This window comes from Rhea americana, unplaced genomic scaffold (genome assembly GCF_003343005.1).
Source record: "Rhea americana isolate MKP2758 unplaced genomic scaffold, rheAme1 scaffold_44, whole genome shotgun sequence".
NCBI classification, from domain to species: domain Eukaryota; kingdom Metazoa; phylum Chordata; class Aves; order Rheiformes; family Rheidae; genus Rhea; species Rhea americana.
Window position 1 is genome coordinate 3152397 of NW_028186579.1, and position 24766 is coordinate 3177162.

Sequence of the window (24766 nt, forward strand, 5' to 3'; positions counted from 1 at the left end):
GTACTCTATGAAACAGTTAATTAAATTTACAACATAAGAAATGAGGAAACTATTCTGTACTGCTGGTTATATACAGGTGATTTTTTAACTTGACATCAATATTTCTTTTCTCTTTGTACTAATCTTAAAAATAAAGCTTATCTTGGACACTAAAAACTGAGCTCAGAAGAGAAACAGCTGGAAGGAAGTTTCACTGGAAAACATTTAATTACAGCAGGTTTATTTCTTTGACCTGTAGATAATATAACATTTGTTTACTATATTGAGTTTTTAAAGTCAACGTTGAAAAGCTACACTTTAAACATTCCTGCCAAGTCAAATAAAAAGTAATTCACAACAGTGTTTCTGCGCTACTACATAAAACCAAGTAAACAATATGCTACTTCCCCATTCATTCCCTCACACCCTCCTTTGTCTTCAAAACAAAACAGAGAAAAATATGGTCACTGACACTCATGCTGCTAAACCACATGCAGAATTTTTAGGTCAGAGTATTTCTATACTTTAGCAGAGTATACTTCTCTTTCACCCAGCCACAAGGACCAATATCCAAAAATGACCTTCAAAACACCCCTGGCTAACCTGTCTTCCATCCTCGCATCCACACACACCACCCACTGGAGTCTGTGGATTTTTATTACCTATTCAGCCCCCTGAAAGCACTTCTCTGATTGCTTACTAGCTCTTGCTTTATTTTCAAATGCTCATATTCATTTTAATTGTCTATAGTTCCTCTGAGTAGGTGTCCAAGTATTAAATTCATAAAACATTAGAATGGCAGTAATCTCAAATACCAGAAGTGCCACCTTCTTCGGAAGCAACTCAAGCTAAAACCCTCCTCTTCCGAAAGAAAATAAAAAAGCATTCACGTTCATTAGCAAGGCTCTACTTTCATCTACAACAAGTTGTCTTAATATAACTGTTACCAATAATTAATCTACCTAACATATTGATACTAAAATTTTCAAAATAACCTCTTCAAAATATTTTCATCACCACAACTGTTGCTTAATTCTCATCTTCCACAAAGTCACACCCATACGTCTCTGGCTCAAGAATGCTCAAAGCTAAGAAAGCACACTCAGATGCTTCCCCAGCTGCTTGGTTTGGTCTTGCTCTTTTTCCTATGCTTGTGCAGTCAGGTCCTTGCTGGCGACAGCATACTGACTCAGACAAATCTTCATGTGACCCAGTATGGTTATTCTCAAATTACATTCTTGTCCTGTTTTTCTTGCTGCTTTAGTGAGTCTCCAACCACCCCTTAGAGCACTTCTTCCCTCTCCCCAGTAATATTCAAAACATCAGTATATCCAGAAAGTTTATGCAGATAATTTAAAGTTCTCCCATCACCCAAATCCTGCTGTAATCAATNGGCAAGAACAGTGAATCACTTTTATGAAAGCCTTGTAAAAATCTGTCATCTAGTCATGCTGGTTTTTAATCATCCTGTTATATTTTTAGTACAACGATTCTGTATTCTTTCACTGTAGAGTATTTTCAGAAAGTTGAGTCTAATTCTACAAGGTGCTGCTCTTCCCTGTAAAATTTCTATTTTTGCTAATTTTCTGTCCCACTGAAGTCAACGGGAAAATCTTTAAAATTAATGTTAAGGACAACGAAGTCCTTCATCTCCTATTTAGCCTAGTTTTTGCTGTCACATGCAACTAAGTTGATGCAACTCAGTCTGTTCTTAATATTTGTGAAACATGCAACAGTGCTAATGATTTCAAAAGGAAAACAACCTCCCCGCCAAAATCTAAAATCAACATTCCTTGCCCTGGACTTCACATTACAATGCCCAAAGGAACTATTTGAATTTAGTGAAGATAAGAAAGGAAATACTTCTTTGAACCAGTCCACTGCTATAATACTGATTCAGCCTAACTGAACTACAGATAGACCCTGGAGGACAGGGGAGTTCAGAGAAACCTTCCCAAGGACCACTGCAGACCAGGCAGAATTCTGTGACTTGCTGGGACCCGCCCATGAAGACAAACAGGCTGGCACAGGTTTTTTATTTTATTCTATTCTATGCAGTCGCTTGATTGCTCACACAAAGTACCCTAAAAATGTAAACAACTTTCAGGAACAAAGCAGCTTCCAGTCAGAAATTGTGCCTCATGATATGTGCAGCTGCACAACCCACTGGAAACTTCCATAAGGAGCTGCATCTTAGGCAACACAGTCCCTCTCCTACAGGCCCCCAGCAAATGGAGGCAGCACACACACTGCTCTATACATTTGGACAAAATGTACTTCCCTCTCTTCATATTCAAGCAATAGGGGAGAAGAACTTACTGCATCCTCTTTTCTCCTAATTTGTGCCCAATACATGCCAAAGAGAATGTAAAATCTCTCCAAAGTGAAGTGACTGCATAGTTAATAGGACAGAGGTAAAGGAAAATAAACTCCTTCTACTGTTCTGTATCAACCTCAGGCTAGACACTGTCTGCATTTTGTTATAAATCCACACAAGACTTCTAAAAAGTAAGTTAACACAATCAACATTACACGTGTCCAAAACAATGCGCACAGACATTAAACAAAAACACAACACTTCCTTTAATAATCTTCACTTATCTGATCCTGCATCTTCTAAAAATACATAATCGCAGGCTTGCTGAAGTCAATGAAAGGTGGATTAGATTGGTAACGTGCCAGATGATGATCTAATTGATGTGCAGATGCTATCATTTGAAAAAGAAATAAATTTTATTAGTAGTTACATCTGCTCCATGATTAATTACAGCAGTCCAATGAAACCTTCTTGAAATGAACACTTTGAGAGGGCACGCACACTCTCATTAGAGTCAAATTTTTTAATAATGCATAAATGAGATCTTTCTAAAAACTAGTGAGAGCAGATCTACGACTGAAAGCTTCAGTCAAAGTGTTGTTATTCTACTTTATTAATAACAATCAAGATATTAGATCAACGCATGTAACAACCTTAGAAATCAAGCAACAATCGCATTACATATTCTCACAAGACAGAAGCAAAAACAAAAGCAGTCTAACGTCTGCTTCCTCTGGCAAATCACTCTGAAAGTTCATGCATTTGGGAACTTTGAAGAGAAAACTACCTACACAAACACACATATACTGTGTGTATATACAGTGTATGTACATATATAAAAAAAATAGCACATTTATTTTTATATATGTATACACACATATACACACACATACATAAAAGTAAAGTAATCAACTGGATGAATTACAGGAGCTGAACTGTTTCCTGGGCAGCCTCTGCCCAGGCTTCCTAAAACTTCTATTTAAAGCAATCAGCTGACAGGGATTGGGGGCTGTTTATGTTTTCTAAAAACAAACTACAGATAATTCATCTACTCTGTCATATAGGCAATGTCATAGGTCAAGAGTTAGGAATAATACATGCTCAGGATTTCTTCCCCCGGTATGCCCATAAGCTCACCTACCTTGACTTGAGAACAGACTTTTGTTCAATGTAAGATGTAGACCTACAGAGCATGCTATCTTAATATTATAAAAAAAGTGCTCAAACTATTGATTAGTTCTTCCCAATTCTTCATGCTTGTATTTATCCTTTATCTATAATATCAATTAAAAAATTAACAAATTTTACATTGAAATTTTGATGGCTTACAGAAGATGATGTACAACAAGAAAAGCTGTAAGCATCTTACCAACGAATGTATACAAACAAAAATTAACTAAATGCAGACTGACAGAGATACAAATTCTGCATAGCTTCATGATGGTAGCTCAAATCACTGGCAAGATAAAGGAATCATTGAAAAAGAGAGGAGAAACTGGGAAGAATCTCAGGTGATCATCTGTCCATCTTCCAGGTCCAGTCACATACATCTTCCAGGCACAGTCATATACACAACAGATCTCCTGGCAGATCTGTCTAATCTATTCATAAATTCCTATCTGACTGAATTAATGAATTCTTTCTTTCACAGACATCAGCTATTAAAAGCTTCCTCTTTTCCAGACATATGTATTTCTGGAATAATTTTGGTTACTCAAAAATCTCTTAATAATTGTATCTCATTTTTTGCCCTGATCTTTCCAATTTCATCTCTGTGTGCTCTTGCTTTCTTTTATATTTGTCCTAATCTAGTTTCAGTAGGTTTCCTCTTTCCTCCCGGAATTACTTGAAGAACTTTTAATTTAGGCAAGCTAACGTGTTCTTATTTTCTATCTATTCTGCACTAGGCTAATTCCTACTTACACACTTGGTAGTTCTTCAGGGAAGTGATATCAACTCTTCATCATTCCTTTTTCTTAAGGCTCGCTTCCATGTGATTTCTACCTACGAATTCTTGGTTTACTGAAGCCAACCTTGAATTTTACTGATGCTTGACTCCAAAGAGCTTTTAGATCAAAAAAGCAGACGTGAAGTTAGAGAGCAGCTGCTGTCCCTACCTGCATGCCTTACAAATATCTCTGCAAGTCAAATATTCAGATTACTAGTAGTAAGTACAGGTCATTGAATAAAGCATTTATGAATTAACCTTTACCTAACTCCACAAGTAATCTGAATTTCTGAATTACTTTTAAACAAATGGAATATATGCTGTAGGAATTACAACCTCGAAGAGGCAGAGGGTCGAAAAAAATGGATTATCCTCTGACAAGAATATCCCATAACCTTCTGAATCATTGTTAGTTCCTTGAAAACTACAAGAAGTCAAAAGTCCCCCCAACACACACACAAAAATATGAAGGCTCCCCAAGTTAGATTTTTATACACTTCCGTGAGTCTCAGGACCAGCACATCCTTTCAGCTGATCAACTGTAGAACTAGATCATAAAACAAAAAGAACAAAAACAAAAAACCTAAACAAACAAAAAAGAAAGCTTGAAATATTCCATCAATCAAGACCACCAATACAAGATTTCTGCAATTTTTTGTCAAATTACATATGTGATTTCCCTCCATCCCCTTGACCCATGCCATTTTGGATAACAGAGAAAAGCAGAAACTTCACTCGTAAAGTAGACACAGAAGCACAGAAGCAGCTTGCTTTCTTTCCTCCCCCCCTTTTTTTTTTTGTCTCATCTTATCTAGGTCAACACATTTACTTGTGATACAACTACTCATTAAAACAACAACAGAGCTAGGAGAGTTATAAAACAACAGTATTCTTCCTACTTTTCTTGAAAAGAATTCTTATGTAAAAGCTGCAAGCCATAAGATCATTTTATTTTCATGTACCTTCACACTCATACATTGCTTAAGCCACAATTATGACACTGTACGAGAGTGCTGCTTTCACAAAAGGCAGATAGTAGATACAAAAGTGTTTAACTTGAGCTATCAAAAACACTTTTTGTCAATTTTACTACTGTGGAAGAACAGGCCATGTTTGAACAAGCAATCCATTCTGAACTTTCAGAATGATCTTTCTATAAATTAACATTTGGCTTGGAAAAGATTAAATGATTGCATAACTGTGATTGAAACATAACTGAAATATACCTTCAAAATTTATTACATTGCGCACTGCCGCATAAGTTTTAAGTCTGAATAATTCTAACTTTCCTCTTCAAGATCTGGCAGCATATGAACACTGAAATAAAAAACAATTAGGCAATGAACTTAGTCAGCCTCTGACTAATGTGACTAGATAAACTAAATGAAATTACCTGAATGTCCTTTTTATAACACATCGGCCTTCTATTGATGGAAAAAAAAAACCTAATTTTTATTGAGTTCTGTACAGACTTACTCTTCTCAGTATGGGTTTTCATCTTGGTTTTATACCAAAGAGAAAGTTAAATTCTCTGCTGTCTCATGCAAATGCAGTGCAAACAGTTTCAAATACTATCAAATCTAATTTTTCCTTAAGTAAAACTTCACACAAGCAATGCTTTAATGAATAGTTCTATAACATAATAATAATCTGCAGTTCTATGAACTCTTTTTCCAAGATCTATCTTACACAGATGAAAAAGAAACTGAAATCATGCATCCAACAACATCTGAAAGTCACAGTACTTTGCTTTTTGTACTACTGCTTGCAGCAGCTGCACACCAATTATCTGTTGTAGTATGTGGCATTAGTACTTCAGTGGTACGGCACATACTGCCACCTCCGTTGTGGCACATCTTTATCACCCTACATTATTTCTTATGAATGCTGTTACTTTTAACTAGCAAGAGTAAGTTCAGCATTTGTTATAAACTAAATTTGATTAAGTATTAAATGAAGACTTCGCACAACTTTTATTCTCAAGTTAGCAGTCTTTCCTCAATGCAGTAGACAAACTGCAGTACTAGCTCCTAGTAACAGTAGAATTTCACTCAAAACTAATCAAAAACCAAGTGTCCTACCTCACAGAGTGAGACCACCTCCCAGTTCACAAGCATGGGGGGAAAAGAGGAAAAACAAACAAACAAAAAAAAAAACCAATTGAACCTACCCGTACGATCTGGTTAGCAGCACCAGCTTACATGACAAATCATCCCTGGGGCACTATAGGAAGCATCCCTCCATTATTATTTTTCTTTTGGGTCACTAAAAAGAGTGGAATGGCTTTGGACAGTGCAGCCAGTGCAACTCTCGTTATAAGGCACCTCACACTCTCTGCAAGAATACCCAAATTTTTCTAACACTTCAGGGTGGATCCCAGTTTTGTGACATCTTTGAGCTGCACAGGGAACAAAGCGATGGCAATCCCTTTCCTCAGGTGCAGCAGCAGCTCACAGGGCTAAGCACTTGCCAATGTATAGATGCATAGACTGACACTCAGAGCAGAAAGAGGAGGACAGAATCAACCCACACACTGGGATGACCTTGACAATCCCAACTGTCAGCCACATCCAGATTCAACTGGCTGAACCTCTCCATCCTCAATCCAGCTACATGTCATCCTTCATAAGCATCATGGAAGAAATAAAACGAAAACAGAAGACATCAACTTTTAAAGTACTGAACTAGTTATCAGTTTTTCATTTAATTCACATTAATTAATTCGCACTGGAAACAAACTGGTATGTATGTCGAGGGATACAAGTAAAGGTGATAGTAACAACTCAACAAGGACTCCACTCATCTTCTCCTTACAGTTTCCTGTAAGGTCATGAATTTAAAAGGGAAGTAATATGCCGGAAAGGATTAAACCCCCCACCCACAATCCAGCTTACAATGGGAATGTGTACCAAGACGGATTACAAACTGGGGCAGACTAACAGAGCTGAACATGTACAATACGGCTTTGTTGGAAGATTGCTTGTGAAAAACAGGCAATAAAATGAGTAACTTATTACCATGATAGCTTTATTAAAAAAAAAAAAAATCAAACACACTGAGCCGACTGCCATAAACCAAAGGAATGATTTATGAGGAATGAAGAAATTTGATTCCAAACTGATAGTGAGCTGTTCTCTAGAATGTTTTCACCAGAACACAATATAAAGCTTATCACAACTTGCACAGCAAATTGACAAGAAGCTGATGGTGTAGCAGGAAAAGCAAAAGAAGTGATATGCAAATATCCGGGAAAGTAACAAGCCCCAGTATCTATGATACTATTGGTGCTTGGAGTCCTGAAATTAAGCTTTACCACAGATTTGCTCTGATTTTTGGCAAGTCACATGAATCTCTCTGTAGATACATGTTTAAATCCATAAAGATATTTGCCCTCAAAACATTTTAAACTCTAGAGATGAAGCATTATGTGAAATACAAGTGCTGCTATTTTACAACTTGTAATCTTCTAAGGACCTTTGAGAGTTGCATTCCACATTTATCACCTGAGAGAATCGACTCAAAAAGCAGCCTTCATACATGGTTTAGTAGCATGCGAACATTCAGCACAACTCTTTACATTATACTTGACTATGAACAATAACAAAAAATAAAACAAAGCTTACTTGCAGAAGCGTTCCATGAATAGCATTCTGTCGTATGCAAGGACTGGTGCAGTCTGGAAGCCCTTTCAGCAATGACGCCACAGTCTGTGGTACCTCATTTACCATTACAAACGGAACGAGGGCCTGACCTGACATCTCACGCGAACGGTACACTGGAGAGTGTCCACATCTAGAAAAAGGAGAAATAAATCTAGATATAATCCACTGCTGTGGCTATAAATTTAAATATTTGGATTAAGTGTAATTTTTAAAATGATTACATAATTACAAACTGAAATATATTCCTCGCAAATCAAATCTACAGTGTTTCTTCTCAATAGTGAAAGACTATTTGTCCAGAAAAAAAAAGCAAACTAGAGCTATGTTGGAGACTTTTTTTTTCCTTCAGAATTTTGTTTGTTTATATGAAGTCAACAGAATACATACACACACACACACACACATATATATATATATGTATACACACACACAGACACACACACACCATGAAACAGGAAAGTATATGTTTCTAGTCAGTGTTTCCTGGTGTTTATGGTACTTACCAAACAATAATCATGTTTAAACATATCACAAATTTGATTTAAAGCAATTACACTCAATGTTCTTAATCTTATGGTTTTAGAAAAAACATTTTAGGCCATACCTCCCACTAGCTTTTAGAATATATGTAAAGCTTGGAAACAATTTTCTAAATAGCAGACACATTGGAAAATACTTTCTATTATATATGATGGGTATCTGAATAATAAATATTTTTTACTTATTAAAAATTAACTCAGACTCAAAAATACATACAGAACCAGACCAAAAGAACTTTTAAAAAATCTATTAATGTTATTAACACTAACTGTATATTTACGTGTAAATAGTTGTGTAGTTATAAATAAATGAAGCAGTATAGCAGTAAAGTTAAATATATATTAGCATTTTAACTAGTTATATACTACTGAAGAATGAAGTTGAATAAAAATCTTTTATAAAGTAGGCCCAGTCTTTCAAAGCCAATGATGTTTGCGTGTGTAAATTTTTGTAACATAGGTATCATTCAACCATCAGCAGCCTCTGACAACAGGGTTTAGAAATGGATGTCCAAATGACCTGGACGGTGCAAAATGCACTATAGCAGAACTTAGGTTCTGATACCTCCCAGGTGATTATGATGACTCACAGATCTGTCCTTCCTTCCCTCCTCCTCTCTGCTTTTTTCCTTTGATAGCGTCTTACAATATTTTTGGTTTATAATATCACACAAGATTAATACTGTCCCCTGCTAAAAACGGCAAACCACTTTTCAGCTCTTCCAAACCATCCCTACAGAGTCATGTCTACTTATTTCAAAAACAAAATTAAATTTAAAAGTATTTTAAGGTTTCAAATATCCTTAGTGAATTTAAATCAACTCAAAGTGGTTGTTTTAGTTCAAATCAAAGAAATACAGAAAACATTTTTCATCTTGAAATAGCAATTGAATTCGAGTTTTGAATAGAAGACAATAAAAAGATTTTATTGAAATAGCATAATATTTCTGACAATTTACTCATGGTAGGCCATAGTATGCCTGAAAAACACAAACATTGCTTTGAGGGAGTACAAACTCATGCTACCCCTGCGCTAGTCTTCAGATGCCATTCAGTATCACCCTCAAAGCAAGGCAGCATATTCTATCCTCCACCTCCCCATCTTTCCTCTCTTAGGGAATTATTTTCAGAAAGACCATCTTTATGCAACAGGAAATGCAAGGAGCAGCTGTTCTTCAAAACAAGATGTGAAAGCAGAGCAGTCACAACTGTAGGTTTTTCCATATGGAAAAGCTTTAACTTGGCATTAAAAAAAAAAGTGAAAAAAGTCAGCTTAGCATTAAAAAAAAAAAAAACTATTTTTAAACAAAACTTTAGTTCTACAACACAACAAACTTAAATCTGACACAAAGTGATTTGTCTGTAAATCATTCCTGCATTTTTGCTCTAACATGTTTTCTTAAACAAGAAATTCTCATATATAGCTGTTTCTTGCCAAGTAAGTAATACTGACATTGTTCTGAATGTTTAGTTTTCAGTTAGCTGTAACTGTATATTGAAGAATGCCTTTTATTTTGTTCATGACCTTTTACAAAGATGATTTCCCAAGGCATCTGACATCTCTTCAGAAGGAAGAGTGGAAAATGCCAGGGTTTGCTCTAACTTGTGCAAGGGTACTTTCCCAAAACACATGATTCAGAGAGGGTTTTCTCCTGAAACACAATGCAAGTCATTAGAATGGAATTGTGTGCCTTTTTCCTGGTAATAAACAGAAAAATGGAGTTGAGGACAAGGTCTAAGTGACTTGATTTTAACTTTGTCCTCTTGTAAACTTTTTAAAAGAATTATCATCATATATGCATTATACATGTATAAAAAAGCAGTATTTCCCATGTCAGCTTTTATTCTAGACTGTTATTTTATCAAATTTATTACAGGAGTGAAAGTGAGTGCTATATATTTTGGTTGACAGAAACAATTTCATATTAAGTGTAGAATTTTCTTAGCTGCCACAGCCTGGGTCAGTACGAGACTCTGCACCTCAGCATTTATACTGAATGCACAGCAAAAGATTCAATTCTCAGAACTACAGACAGTATCATTTTCCACTTCTCTGCCCCGAAGTTTTGTTCTGTAAGAGGACCTAAGCAGTTACTGTTTTCCCCCTGACAGAGAAGTCTAACTAGGATCCTCAAATCAGGTTATGTTTTGCCTCTTTGAGGAGTCGCAGTGAGGAAACAGTAACGTGTTCCTCCCTGCTGCACAGGAGCCCAACTGCCCAGCTGCTGGAGAACTCACCAGGGCCCAGGAGATCTGCTTCCATGATCTTCTGTGCCCAGGGGCAACCCAGATCCACAGCTTCTACTTGTCTGAAAGGCAAACTTAACCACTAGCCTGCCCTTGTACACAGCATCTACTATACACTAATAGGAACTGCAACTCTTGCACTGTAACAGCATATTCACAAGAACTTGCATTTTAATGGGAAGCCTCATAAAGAGCACTCCTATGAAATCATTACTGAGGAACAAAAGCACCACAAAAAGTTTAAGAATAATATAGTATTCATTTAATAGGAATACACATGAAGAATTTGTAAGAGATTTTGCACTGGCAAATAGCTTCCCCTATCTAAGAGGCATTAACATTCCTGGGGTATCTCCCCCCCTCCCCCCAATAGTCAGTTAAGAAAGTTTGTCCATCCGTTCCCCAAAAATACTGCTGGTAACATTTCAAATCGCTCTTTCACACACACAATGCAAGATATCACACCAGGTCATTACTAGTGATCTATTCCTGAACCTCCGGATCTCCTGAAGGCACTGCATATGTACAGCTCATGTTTTGAAGGCACTTAAAGGCTTCATTCCTTAATCATACAAGAACTTTGCCAGGAGAATATCAAAATATACACTATTTCTTTTCCTAATCTGTAAAGGCATCCTAGATTAAAAACAGGCAGGTTTGATTTCTGCTGGATCTCACTTAGATATCACCTGTTATCTGTAAAGGAAATTAAATGGGATCAATTTTCAAAGATTGAGATGAAGAATGAATGGAAATACAGTAACTGGGTAATATAAGACACAACACTAACCCAGTGTAGCAACTCTTGTTTTCTTGTAATACCAGTCCCCAAGCCTAGCTATACAACTCCTTAATACTGACACAATATCCTGTGTTCTTAAATATTTATTTTATCTAGGACTTAGCACCAAGCATGGGAAGCAATCTGACAAGTAATAAAAAGAAAAATCATTAGACAATTACAGCAATCCCTTTAAGGCAGTTTGATCTGCACTGAAACCTGGAAGTTAAAGTAGTATTTTAAGGCTATTAAACTATTCTGGTGACTCTTCCTGGAGCCATCTAACACAGCAGCATCCTTGAGATTCGATCCACCCATCCGGTGGCAGCTACCCTGCCAATGCACTGGCAGACAGGAACAGTCCCCCCTACCTTGGCCATCTCCCTGCCCAGGCTGTGAGCTTTACCTGCTGAGGACGTGAAGCTGCTACGGGCTGCCCTGCTCTTCCTGCAGGCCAAGCAGGAGCAATAGAGTTGTGTGCCTGTTAGAAGAACATCCACACGTGTGCGTATCCTTTTTGATTTGAAAAATATTCAGGGTCAGGGGATTTATTTTCAGGATGCAATCTCTTTCACCTGTACATCATTTATAAAATAGACTTTAAAAATCTATGAAATAGCTAAATGTTATGGTACATTAAAGCATGTAGTATGGCAGCCTAATTTTATTGTATCTCAGAATAGCAATGAGCAATGAAGACTTGCAAAATCCTTACATGACACGCTTCTATTAATCTCTCAGGGTTATTAACAACTGTTAGAAGTAGTATTCTGTGTGAAATTCAGTACTGTTTATCTAGGTGCACATGAGCTTCTGGATGTAAACATGTTTGCTTAAAACAGTTCATGACCAAGAACAAAAAGTTAATAAATCTGACGAGCTTTCACTGTGTAACGGTAGATTCAATGCATTTCCACTGCTCTGTTCCAGCTTTAACACTTAGATCTTGAACAAACCTGCTAACTGGCATAATTTATATGAGCAATTCATATAAGGCACAGAAAGATTCTGCACTCCTCTGCACATTATTAAAGTATCTAATTTATTACTTTAGCTATGAACAAGAGAACGCTAAGTAAAAGTTATAAGTAAAAAAAAATTAAAAACTTGATTTTTTTTTAAAGAACCACAGGTGTCTCTTATGTGTTTGTTTCTTTTTCTCCCTTTCTTATTACTCCCTTTCAGCAGATCTTACATTATCTAAATTAACAAATCAAGCAAGGATTAGCTTTCATATGATTGTCACAGAAACAAATTAGTAGAATTAATTTGAGAAATCACAACTATAGTTAAAAATGACATATCCATTACATTAAGTAACACTAAGAGTTGTTAGAATAGGTGTTAGCATGGAAAAATATCTATTTCTAGGTATTTTTGGAAATTGTCACAGCAATCTACGCATTGCTAATTTCATTGCTTATTAGCACATCAGGTAATTGTTCCTGCAGTCCCATAGGTAGTACTGCAGCCTCACGATTTTTGTTCTCAACCAAAAATCAATGCACATACATTGCCTTGACAAAATGGCAGATGAGAGAATCTGGAACAGCAGCCACAAAGATGGGTCTGAAACACAAGGACAACCGACCGATCAAAGAGGACAGGGCAAATTCTGTATAATGGGGCTCTGACCTTGTAAATCAACTCAAGTACCCTAGCATCAGCACAAAAACAGTATGGAGCAGAGGGAAGAAGGCAGACGAAAAGCACAATTGCAATTCAAACCAACCAATTGTACCTGTTATTTAAAGTACTTTAATAGACCCTAGACCTTTTTTTTTTTTAAAGAAAAAACTAATCTTAAATATATATATATATATATATATATATATATACACACACACACACACACACACACACACACACATATATGTAATTGATAGCATCCTTGAAAGCTGGAACTAGTTATGTCATAAAGTCCTATCAAATGCACTGTGACCCTAAAAAGGAACAAAATGAAAAAATTAAAAAAAAATTTTTAAAATGAAAACGAAAAAATATTTAGCAATGGACTCAGTTCCTACTAGAAAGAATTATTACACTAGATTCAAGAGCATTTTCCTGATTGTAGTGAGTGAAATAGCTCCTACAAAGTTTCCAGATTGTCTGTAAAAAAAGGAAACAAACTATTTCATTATACTTCATATTTTTCTTCAAATTCTGTGAATAATTATATTTAGCAACTTCCAAATGGAGCATTACAGGTTTCAAAGCAAGAAAAGGCCTAAGAGCAGCGTCAAAAGTACGCAAGCTTATGATTCCACCCAATTAACATAAATTGAACTTACATAATAGATACAAACAAGCAGAAGAGTAACTATTAGCAACCTTAGAATAAGGTTTCCTGGAATATAAATATTAATTGCTATAGATGTAGCTAAAGTTTCTTTTGTTCTTTTATAGATTTGCTTGATTAGTGGTTTTGGTTTTTTTAAGGAAGCATCTATTTCTCTTTTTTGTTAGACTTCTATACTTCCCAGAAACTAATATATCTAGAGCATATAATTTTTCCCACTTTTCACTGTGGAGACCTGCAGTATTATTTGCCTAATGACAACTTTTCCTCCTTTAATCTGAAATGATCAAGAAAAAAAAAGATAATTTGAGTGTTAATCTAGTATCTCAACTTTTAACTGAAAGAAGAAAAAATTTAAAATTACAGAAGTATTAACAGCTTTGTCGGTTATAGATCCATAATCAACACATGAATGCAGTCCAGAAAGTATTTGAACACAATCATAGAAACAGGTTAAGTTTAATTTCAAGCTATTTGCGCAGTGCTAACTCTCTAAACTCGTATCAATTTTCTTTGAAGTGAAGTTAATGGTTGCCCAAATTTCTAGTCTCTGTAGAGAGGTAAGTGGTAAGTATCTTAATCTTTCAACATAGCCAATTAAGATAAAACTTCATGTTTTTTTAACGGCAATGTTTTCCACACAAGCACTTAAGGAATCAGAATAGTTGCAGAAAGTATGTGGGCAAACTGAACAGGCTTCTCTTTGCCAAACAGGTCCATAAACTATACCAAGAACTGTTTCATCCATGTGCTTCCAGGAGCTTTTGGGGAAGAAGCTGAATACATTCCTCTCTTTTTGCCACCAAGATCTAGGCTATTGTAAAAAGTGGCCATCTGATATTAAGCTGTTTCAGCAACAGCAGCTTGAGCTGTTGCAGTTCAGCCAGCTATTACATTTTTTTAAAAAAAATGCAAGTGCACAAAAGCTGTCGCTAACACACAAGTGTAGGCTTCAGACCCATAGAAATATTTTCCGTTGAAATGGAGATTCATCATATCACATGTTAAAATGACTTAAATTGCACCTTTTTTGTTGCATTCCCTACTAATAAATCAAGCAATATCTCCAAGTAGCTAACTTTAATTGAAGTTTATTAGTCATTTTTTTCAAACTACTTGAGGTTAGGGCCTCTTTTCATCAGTATTTGGTTCAAGCCATTCAGCTGACTGCAAAAAGGAATGCAGTAAGTGATTTTCAAAACTAACCGTCAGACCCATGACAACAGCCAAAGGATCTGGGTTCTCAGACTTTTTCCTTCCAACAAAACCACCAAAAGTAGTTGCCAAAGCCTGTTGCCAAAAAGTTTTCCCAATACTGACTCTTCACAAGTCCAAGACTGTTCTTTTTAAATAACACTATCATTTTTTAATATTGCTGTGAACAGTAGTTTGTCATGACTTAGTTACTTTCCCCTGCATAACTTATGCATTATAGCTTATACATTATTCTCTCAATTTTCTTGTTTCTTCCTGCAAATACTGTTGCAGAACAACGCAACCAGGGCAATCAAGATTACACAGAGAAAAACTATAACCAGAAATGGAAGCATTCCAATCCAGTCCTAAATCCCAACACAGGAATTACTCTCAAAGGGGTGATGTGAGATAAATTACTCCAGACAATAATTCTGAAGTTATATTGACTAGACACTACATACAAAAAGGTACTTTTGATACAAAACCCCAGCAATATGCTTTTAACAAATAACTGTTACAAGAACAGCTGTTTTAATGCAAGAAAGCTGCAACAAGCACATTTAGTTCTCTTTACCTAATACAAAAAGGCATTTCCACACAAACATTTTGCAGATCATTGATAAAATTGCTTGTATTACAGAAATGACTGCTGAAATCAGGCAAGTTTTAATTCTTGTTGATACTAGGCCACATGAAAATAGAGGAGAAAGACAGAAGATGCCCAGCGAACACAACCGTTCAGCAATCTAGTTTGGCCATTTATCAAAGGGTACTAATGTTTAACCTACAGAAATTCAGTTAACTGCTTACAAGTGAGATGCAGGATGATACGCTAAATGCATACATGCACACGTGTGGAACAAAAGTTAGAGAAACTGAGTTTAAGCAACACAGATAAATGTTTCCAGTTATGTTCTATTTCAGTAAGTGGTTTTGATATTAGTTAGAAGTTTTAAGAAGATACACAAGAACTATTTCAATCAAGCTCTTCCCAAATAAACTGGAGGTATCTTCTTGTAAGCTCTCCCCTGCTCCCCCTTCTGTTGTGTTTATTTGGCGTTAAGGTTGTAAACTTACACAACTACTAATTTCAAAGTCTCACAGATATGCTTGATTTTACATTTTAATTCTGTTGCTTTATTTCTCCATCTAACCCCAGACCCAGTGCCTATGAAGTATATAGAAGTTTTGCCACAGGACTTCAATGGCAGGACCAGACATCTGATGGACAGTTTAACAGAAGTTACTTAACACAACACAAAGTCGTAAGACTAGTTAACATAAGTCAATAAGGATTAACCTTTTCAAAAAAACAAGCCTCATCCCAAACACAAGTAACGTTATTGATCAGTGAATATTTATATTCATGGCATCTTCTAGAATACTAAATACTTGGGTCCTTTTCCTCAAGACATTTTTCATTTAAATCAGAAGTGAGCTCTTACAGTTTTATAAAATACGACACAACTCCGACTCCTAGATAGCCTCAGAATTCATGTTCATGTGCTCCTTCTTCTAAGAAGTTAAAATAAAGGTGGATTAATCTCACTTAATACACACTCTTACAGACTGCATGAAACACAGAAACTGAATAATAACAGTATGTAAGAGTTATGACAGAAAGACTATAATTTTATCTATGCATCTCTATATAATCGAATTTGTTGTCCAAAAACAAAACCTATGAAACTCTTACAATAATATTCCCCTCTTATCTGAAGTAAACAGCAATAAAGACTGAAAGAAACAGGCAACGAGTTTGTGAACATAAGCAAAAAAAAGAATAGGCAGAGAAAAAAAGAAGGTAAAATTGCATCAGATTCGAAAGGAAACAAACAGCAATTAGGAAAGACTCAAAGAACCTGATATGAATCGGTCAATGGCAAGACAGCACAATGATGTAAACATATTCAGAATATGGATTTGAAAGACCCATATTTAGGAAATGTATTAATTACTTAACATCATTAGGTTGTTTCATTACACCAGAAAGATCTCAAACATCTTACTAATGAGAAAACTGTTAAAAAATGTATTTCTTTGTACTATGATCAAGCAGAATACTGAAGGTCTATTTTTATATTTCAAGCAAGTATTTCTCAAGATAGACTTTGATATACTTTGGCCAACAAAACTGCAGAATAAAATTAATTATGTGAGATTATGAGATCTAAGTATTTCTATCAAAACTTTGTATTTTGAGTAACAGCATTTTTAAAACAGCTTTTAAAGCCTGTTGGTATCTGAGAGAGTACTTAACTTGTGAATAGCATTTTGTAAAAGACAACTTTTGTAATGTATACTTTGTACAATGAACCTCTCAGACGTCACAGAAAAAGCCTGATCTTTCATTAACAGAACCTTATTTTCCTTTTACACTTTAAGGAAAAGTCTTCTATACCCTGCACATCAGTCTAGATTGCATCTGTTAAGTTTCAAAAAAAGATTTCTTAACTAGAAGTCAACAAACTTTATATTGTATTTATCTACTGAATAAAATGTAGAAAACTGCATTGCATGTGTGAATTAAAGGTATAACTCACAGCCCCGCAGATTTTTGGCTCTTTCTCAAGCTTGAAAAGATTGGAGATAATAACCAGCATCACCTCCTACAGAGAAACAGACTCACAAATGTAAATCTGTGCTAATTTAAGAATACTGAGATTCCACATACTGCATACCAGAAAAAAAAAAAAACGTCCAAATCCCTCAGGTTACATATCACTATGCTTAAAGAGTCTCTCTGGTCTAAACCATTCAAAAACCCAAGAAAACAAAGTTTGGTGAAGGAACTCTATCCTCACCCCAGAGTCAATAGGCAGAGCTGGAACACAGGTTCCACAAAGCTGGGGAATGAAGTGATTAACCCTATTGAATGTCTTGTTGCTGCTTGGAGAGGGTTCCCATTCACCAGCTACTCATCACTGGCATTGCGGCACTGCTGTGGGAAAGAGATCATGGGCATACTCTAGACATCTTGCATCACTTCAGTCAAACTTAGTCAGTAGTCTTTGCCAATGGCAAATTAGGAAGTTTTACACCTTTCCAAAAAGAAGGACGTGAAGACATCTTCAGCTGTTTCCCTTGCTTTTCCAAGCCAGGGGATAGCTAGACTGATGTAAATGCACATACTCTGCAGCAACTGTATCCAGCCTACCTAAATAACGGATTTATTTAAGGTTTCCTACTGTAGCTGTTATGATAGCATTTGAGCTACATGCCAGTTGGCTCCCAGCAGATGCCTATGGTAACAGAGTAGCTGATAACGCTCTTTACCCAATCCTACAGAAAATTTTTCCTCATTGCATGTAATTTTGTTTTCATTACATTCTAGTGCCAATCATTAAGTAATAGAGTCAAAGTAATTATTCTTGTATATTAATGATGAGCTCACTAGTGTGCAAAATCAAAATAGTACCATAATGCGGGTGGGGGAAGAATGAGAACAAACTGCCAAGGACTAGTGCTTTCTACCACCACCTATCCTGGCTGCCAATTAAAAAGAACACTTACCTTCTCTTCATGAAGGGATTTCTGAATTTAGCTCCTTGTTTTTACAGAAAAATGCAAATTACAAAATTCTGAACAAGCAAGTAGTGTCTACTTCATAAATATGTTAATTTTTTGGAAAGACCTTTACATTTCTAATTAAATTTTCCTCAGACAGTTTCTTCAATGACTTGCAACATCACGCATCTAGAGGTAACACTGCTTGGAAATCTGTCTATATGACAATATTTTAAATGGGAAATATCACTAACAATTAAAAATTGTTTTGTCAAGTGAAATATGAAGCACATACCCAGGAGTTTTAAAGCTGATTTTTAAAAAACTGCTTAAATGATTGAGAATTCTTACTCCTAGAAAGGGATAGACTTCAAGGAGATAGGAAAAACCAAATCATTGTAGCAATACTAATTTACTCTTTCAGAGGATTCAGACCAGAACATTTAACAGTAAACAAACACTCTGTCCATGCTATGGTACCAGAAAAGGCGTAAGGTAACTCAAATATGAATCATTTTGAAGAGATTAGAGATTTTTGGACTAGGGGAGGAGGAGGAGAAAGGGAGGTTGTTTTCATTCTGTAATTAAAACATTACCTCCTCATCACCTCCCTTGCTAATCAAAAACATTCTGTACATTCCTTCATCTTAGAGAGTAATCACTAAAGCAGACATATCTAGCTCTAAAATAAAAAAATCTTGTTTTATTAAAAAAAAAAAGTAAAGTAATAAGTGGTGAATCAGTGTCCCCTTCCAAATAAAACATCTGCAAGGGGGAAGGAAAGGAAAGAACTTAATAGAACTGCAGCTAGGTAACTAAACGCCCTAGTTTAGCAGGGAGTAGCAAGTGTGTGCACAGAGACTGAGGTTTGTCCTTGTAGCATTTAATCCTACTCATATTGTGCAATTCATCTCAGCACGGTCAGAGCAACCATAACTCTACTCCCACTAGATGGAAAATTCCACTCTGGCTTAAGTGAAACTGTTCAAAAGCCTAATTAGAATTCTTCCTGCTAAATACAGTTTTGTTCAGAGAACTGCCCATTCGCTTGCAAACACACCAAGAATTTTGTTCATCCTCTCAGAGCAACAAGCAAATAACACTTTATTGTGGGTAAAGCCCTGGAGTCTGAAGATCAGTTACATTTCATATTCTCCCTTCCTTTATCTCTGTTGCACAAGCAGTATCTATCCCTTACAGAGGGCTACTGCATTAGAAATCTAAAAATTTCACAGCAAAATATGGCAATTAAATGTCATAACTGCACTGGGCTAGCATGCAATCATATGCATATACATATATACACGTTATATAATACACTGAACGAGTCAAAGAAATGGTTAATACATACAATTTAGTGTCTTGATGAATAGGGCATTTGGCATCATGCCTTCTCTTTGATCCCTCTCCAAGTGGGATCAAGCAGTAATTTTCATTACCATCTTCTAAAGAACAAGCAAATGACTGGGAAAGAATTTTATTTTAATTCATCTGCTCCTGCAGAAGGGAAAAAAATCTTAAGGAAGGAATTATGTTCATCTTTCCCAGGTTAATCACCTGTATGTATTCCAGCTAATGTAGTCAGAGTGAAATGAAAATAATCATAGTATTCACAGAGCAAGTGTGTAAGAGCTGCACACAGAAATACAGCCAGCGATGTCATGTTGACCTATATCATAACTATGTACATTTTCCCCTGCAGAATCCTTACTATTGTTTCTTGGCAGCCATAAAAAATACCAATGCTTTCCTAAGTAATCAGTCAGAAAATGCATATCTCAATGTCTAATACAATTTTCTCTCAGAAAGATTTAAGAATTTTACCCTAGCCTTAGCTCAGAACTCCCAGTACTTACTGCCAAGCTCACGAGAAAGAAAAGCCAAAACCCATCATGTTTATCTCCCACTCTCATTTTATGAGTACAGTTTCTAACAGGAGTTAAAGGGGAGAAGGCCCAATGATAAGAGTCTCTGAAATGTTTCGAGTTCTTCCTTAACATATTTTGTTAGCTTTTTTCTACCGAGATCTTACAAAAGGAGTTCAGTTCTCACAAGAGAATGAGCTAGAAAGTGTTACTGCTGTTAGAGAGTTATTTTGCTAGTATATATACACACCTTGCTAAAAGTAGCATGTCATGAAAACATAAAAACAAAATCCAGAAGTTTTTTTAAAATGGGGTTTTTTTGGTTAATCTATTACAGGAATCAGGTACTATTCTGAACCAACCAACCAACCAACAACAACAAAAAAATCCACAAAACCAAAATCGCACTCTTCAGTGGAGTAGCCAAGACATAAAGGCAGAGCTAATTAATGATGTAGGCAATAAATGCAGCCCCAATAGTTCCCAAAAATTATTTAAGATTCAAGGATGGCAGCAAAACAAACAATCATTTTAATAAAATACTTTTAAATACTGATAAATACAATGTTAAATACAATGCATATACAAGCTGTTATTACAGATTTTTCTGTTAAGAAAAAGCAGTAATTATTTTTATACTTAAAAGTTCTGCTTGAATTTATACTTGAAAGTTCACTCCACTGCTCTGATCTGAAGCCTTAGCACAGATAGCAGGACTTCCACTCAAATATTGATTACTCTTTATTTGTCCTCACCTAGTTCTTTATCTTTAATCAGGCACTCCATCGCACACCAGAGGGGTACACAACAGCAAAATATCTGCAAGTATCTCCATGTTACCATCATATAAATGAAGACTACACTATATAAAAGTTTGGATAAGATACCTTAGAAATATATTAGATATGGGAATCATTACATTTATGGGTTACCAACAATCATTTTGCAGGACTGAAAAACTCTACAAAACTTTTAGCAATGCAAGAATTGCTTTATGAAGCCAGTCAAGCCCACCAGTTCATTTACCCTGTCTCAGACAGCAACCATGCTGTACAGCATTTTCAGATGAAGTTTAAAAACAAGTCACACAATCACTTGTGTAAGGTGAAAATTCTTTCTAATCTCTGAAAACAACTATTAATAAGAAAGGGAAGTCCAACAACTCAACACCAGTGTTCTTCCTTTAAGAATTAAATCTAAAGAGAAGCTAAAAAAGGCACTTTGCAGGAAAAAAAAATACCTTACCTTATAATAAATGGGACAAATGGTGCCATGCTGAGGGCTGAGTAAGTGCCATCCATTGGAGACGGATAGAGTTTTCCCAGAATTAAAAGCAAGAGGAACAAACTTGGATGGAGTTTCAACTCTTCACTTTCACTAAATGAAAAAGTTTTAAGAAGCATTTGGTTTAAATAAAAACAAGCAAACAAAAAAAATCACACAGTATCATCTTTCAGGCTAGACTCTGAGACACTGCCACACTCAATACTCTTCTGCATTTCAAGTTCCAGGAGATGCTTTAGATTGGCCACTGCAAGAATGTGAAAACCTTGCTGGGATCCAACATGTCATCCAGTAAAGGTACATTCTTCCATCACACCACTGGGGACCCCTACACGAAAAGGGCTGAAAGCTGCGTTGGCCTTACTACTGGCATTACTGATGTAATCAACACGCTATGCCAGATACATGACAATTTCTGTAAAGCCAGTGAGAGCTTCTGCAACGCAATTCTCCCTCTTTAGCCCAGCTCCTCACCTGGGGTGTGAGTTCTTGCAGAACTGACAATCTAGATAGCATGGTACTGAGCCCATCCTGTGAAGACGGCCTACACCCAGCACTGCTGGTACCAAATAGGACTAAGTCCTTCTACACAAGAACTGGCTTCTTCTCAAAACAGCAATGTGTCCTTGAATCAGTTTTCTCAGCAACCAGATTCAGTTTTCTGCCATTTTCTATATTACTCCTTTAATTCCCAAGGATGGTGAACTGCCCTTGCTTTTACGTGACATTAGAAAATAGAGCAGATAATGTTTCTTCACGAACGGAACGACTGAGAAAGCAAAGTTACAAAAACATAGTTAAGGGAGTCTTTTTTTGGTTGGGAAGGAAATATGTATTTGGTGAACAGAAGGTTTTATTACAGAATAACTCTTCTAATCGATATCAAGTGGTATTGATTGAAGTGATTCATATTGTAAAAGTAACCAGAAATACAAGTCAAACATCAAAATTATCTGTTTCAGCTAAAGACTGGAGGTGGAGGGAACACATATCTTAACTTGCGTTGAAAAAAGCATTCAATCTTTTCTAGTTTAAAGATTTCCTCAAATTTTCTAGTGATGACACTGTCACCCTTAGAAACGTCAGGTACTGCAGACTACATGGAATACATGCCTTCATTTTCTTAGAGCAGAGAGAGCATAACACATAACGGCTGACAAAACTCCTGTTCCCCACTATCCACTTCAGACCCATCACATAGATTGCTGAATCGCCTGTATCAGCTGCTGAATTTCTACAGTTTAAACCACAGCATTTTAAGAAAAAAAAACAAAGCCACAGTGGTTTACTTCAAAAGTTCACGAACCCGGGGGAAATAGCATCAGCAGCCATACAAACTGTATCATCCACATTGATCAAATCAGAACTCTCAGACACCATTTGTGGACTCCTTAAAAAGAGATCAAGGACCTTTCCTCAAAATCAGTACGACATAAGTTGAAAAGTACTCTTTTAGGGTTACATGAGGTTGCATGACTCGGTATCATTTAAACATTTTAGCAAGTCTCATTCACTGTTAAACATGAGACAAATAGCCAAACACCCAGTTTCTATCTCTCTCTGAAAAGATATCTTAGTTATTTAAAGTCTGATCCTAGGTACACAGCAACAGCAGGGAGAAACAAAAGCAGCTGCAAATCACTCAACATTAGTTCATACTCCAGAGATTCACTGCAATGTTCAAAAGCTACAGGCGAAAAAAAGGCTAAGCAAAACACACTAGTAAAACTACACAACTTCAAAAAGCACTGATGGGAAGAACAGCATTAAAGTATACATGACACACCTCTTTGCAGTTTAACCTTTACGTTGCACGTTAAGTAGTAAATCTTTCTGAGATATCCTCTTACCTGTCCAAAGTATTGGCTACAATCTCCAACTGTTTCAGAAGGAAAGGATAAAGACTTGGAAACCGAGAGAAAAACTCCCTTCCTGTCATTCTGCAAAAGGGAGTAAAGAAGAGTTACAGTTAGTGTTCTCCGGTAATACATTACACTCAAAATACCAGTTTATTTATTAGATTTTTTGATGATATAGTGAACTTGGAGAGCCAGGAGAACCATTTGCCCATGATGTACTCCTTTTAGGCAGGACAAATGTTTTTGTTAAATATGACAATACTGTCTAGTTTACCCAGCTTACATAACAGTGCATATATGAATACTAGCTTCATCAACTAGGCTGTTCAGACCTTTTTGGAGAAAAGAACGTTAAGTCAATTATTTAATCCCACTAAAAAAAAAAAAAAAGGATACAGTAGCTTAATTTCCAGCACTGTTTTAACAACTTATCAGTCAAAGAAGTCCATATTTGCATTAGTATGGCTAATGTATTAAATAGCTAATAAGATATACCTAATATACTTATGTAATATACTGAACAGATGCTCATATTTTACTGATACTAACAAGAATAACTTAAAGAAGATCTGTAAAATACAGCAGCAGAAAGTGTGTGACCTTCCATTAGCCCTTTAGTATCTTTTCCATCATATGGCAGTGGTGGCATTTCTAGGTCACACTTCTGCTTGTATAGATGTAGCTTATATGTAACAACCATATTCAAAACAGAATAGTCCACCAATGCCTATCAAACTCATCATCAGCCAGAATTAGTAAAGCAGTATAGTTAAGCCACAACAACAAATTAATCCAGGCTGAAGAGACAAGGAGAGGTTTTTTCTTTTTGTTTTATAATCTTTTGACCAGATAAAGGAGGACTGTTTATAGGAAACCATTTAATATCTTTTAAGAAAGAACCTTTTTAAATGTTAGCTTCAAACTAGCAAACAGATCCAGGTCTACAAAAATAACATAATGGGATGGTAAGATTGAATGTTTGCAAAAATAAGTGTACAAAAAAAAAGAAATCATGTAAGAGTAAATCAGCACATGGCAAACATCACTAAAACTTCATCCAGCACTCAGCTAACAAAACATGCCTTAAGCCACAGGCCATAGAATAAACACATTGAAAAAACAGATCACTAGATGGAAACAAATGTTCAAAGAAGGAGGTTCAGGAAGCTCTGAAGGTACGTAAGAACAGTACACTGGAATGCTATAACCAAAAGCATGGCCAAGGATTCTGAAATAACTTCTAACAACAAAAAAAATTTCAGTTAAAAAGTTTAGATGAAAG

General features: G+C 36.0%; 1 protein-coding gene across 2 annotated transcripts in view; it reads right to left on the bottom strand.

Annotated features, from left to right (window-relative positions):
- THADA (THADA armadillo repeat containing) overlaps positions 1-24766 on the bottom strand; it is a 170468-nt gene that overhangs the window by 83913 nt on the left and 61789 nt on the right. For both annotated transcript variants that reach the window (XM_085315841.1, XM_085315840.1), the window contains 3 exons: positions 23476-23565; positions 21587-21718; positions 7868-8036 (listed from right to left, as the gene is read on the bottom strand). In XM_085315841.1, coding sequence (XP_085171967.1) covers positions 7868-8036; positions 21587-21718; positions 23476-23565 — 391 coding nt within the window. The remainder of the gene's footprint in view (positions 1-7867; positions 8037-21586; positions 21719-23475; positions 23566-24766) is intronic.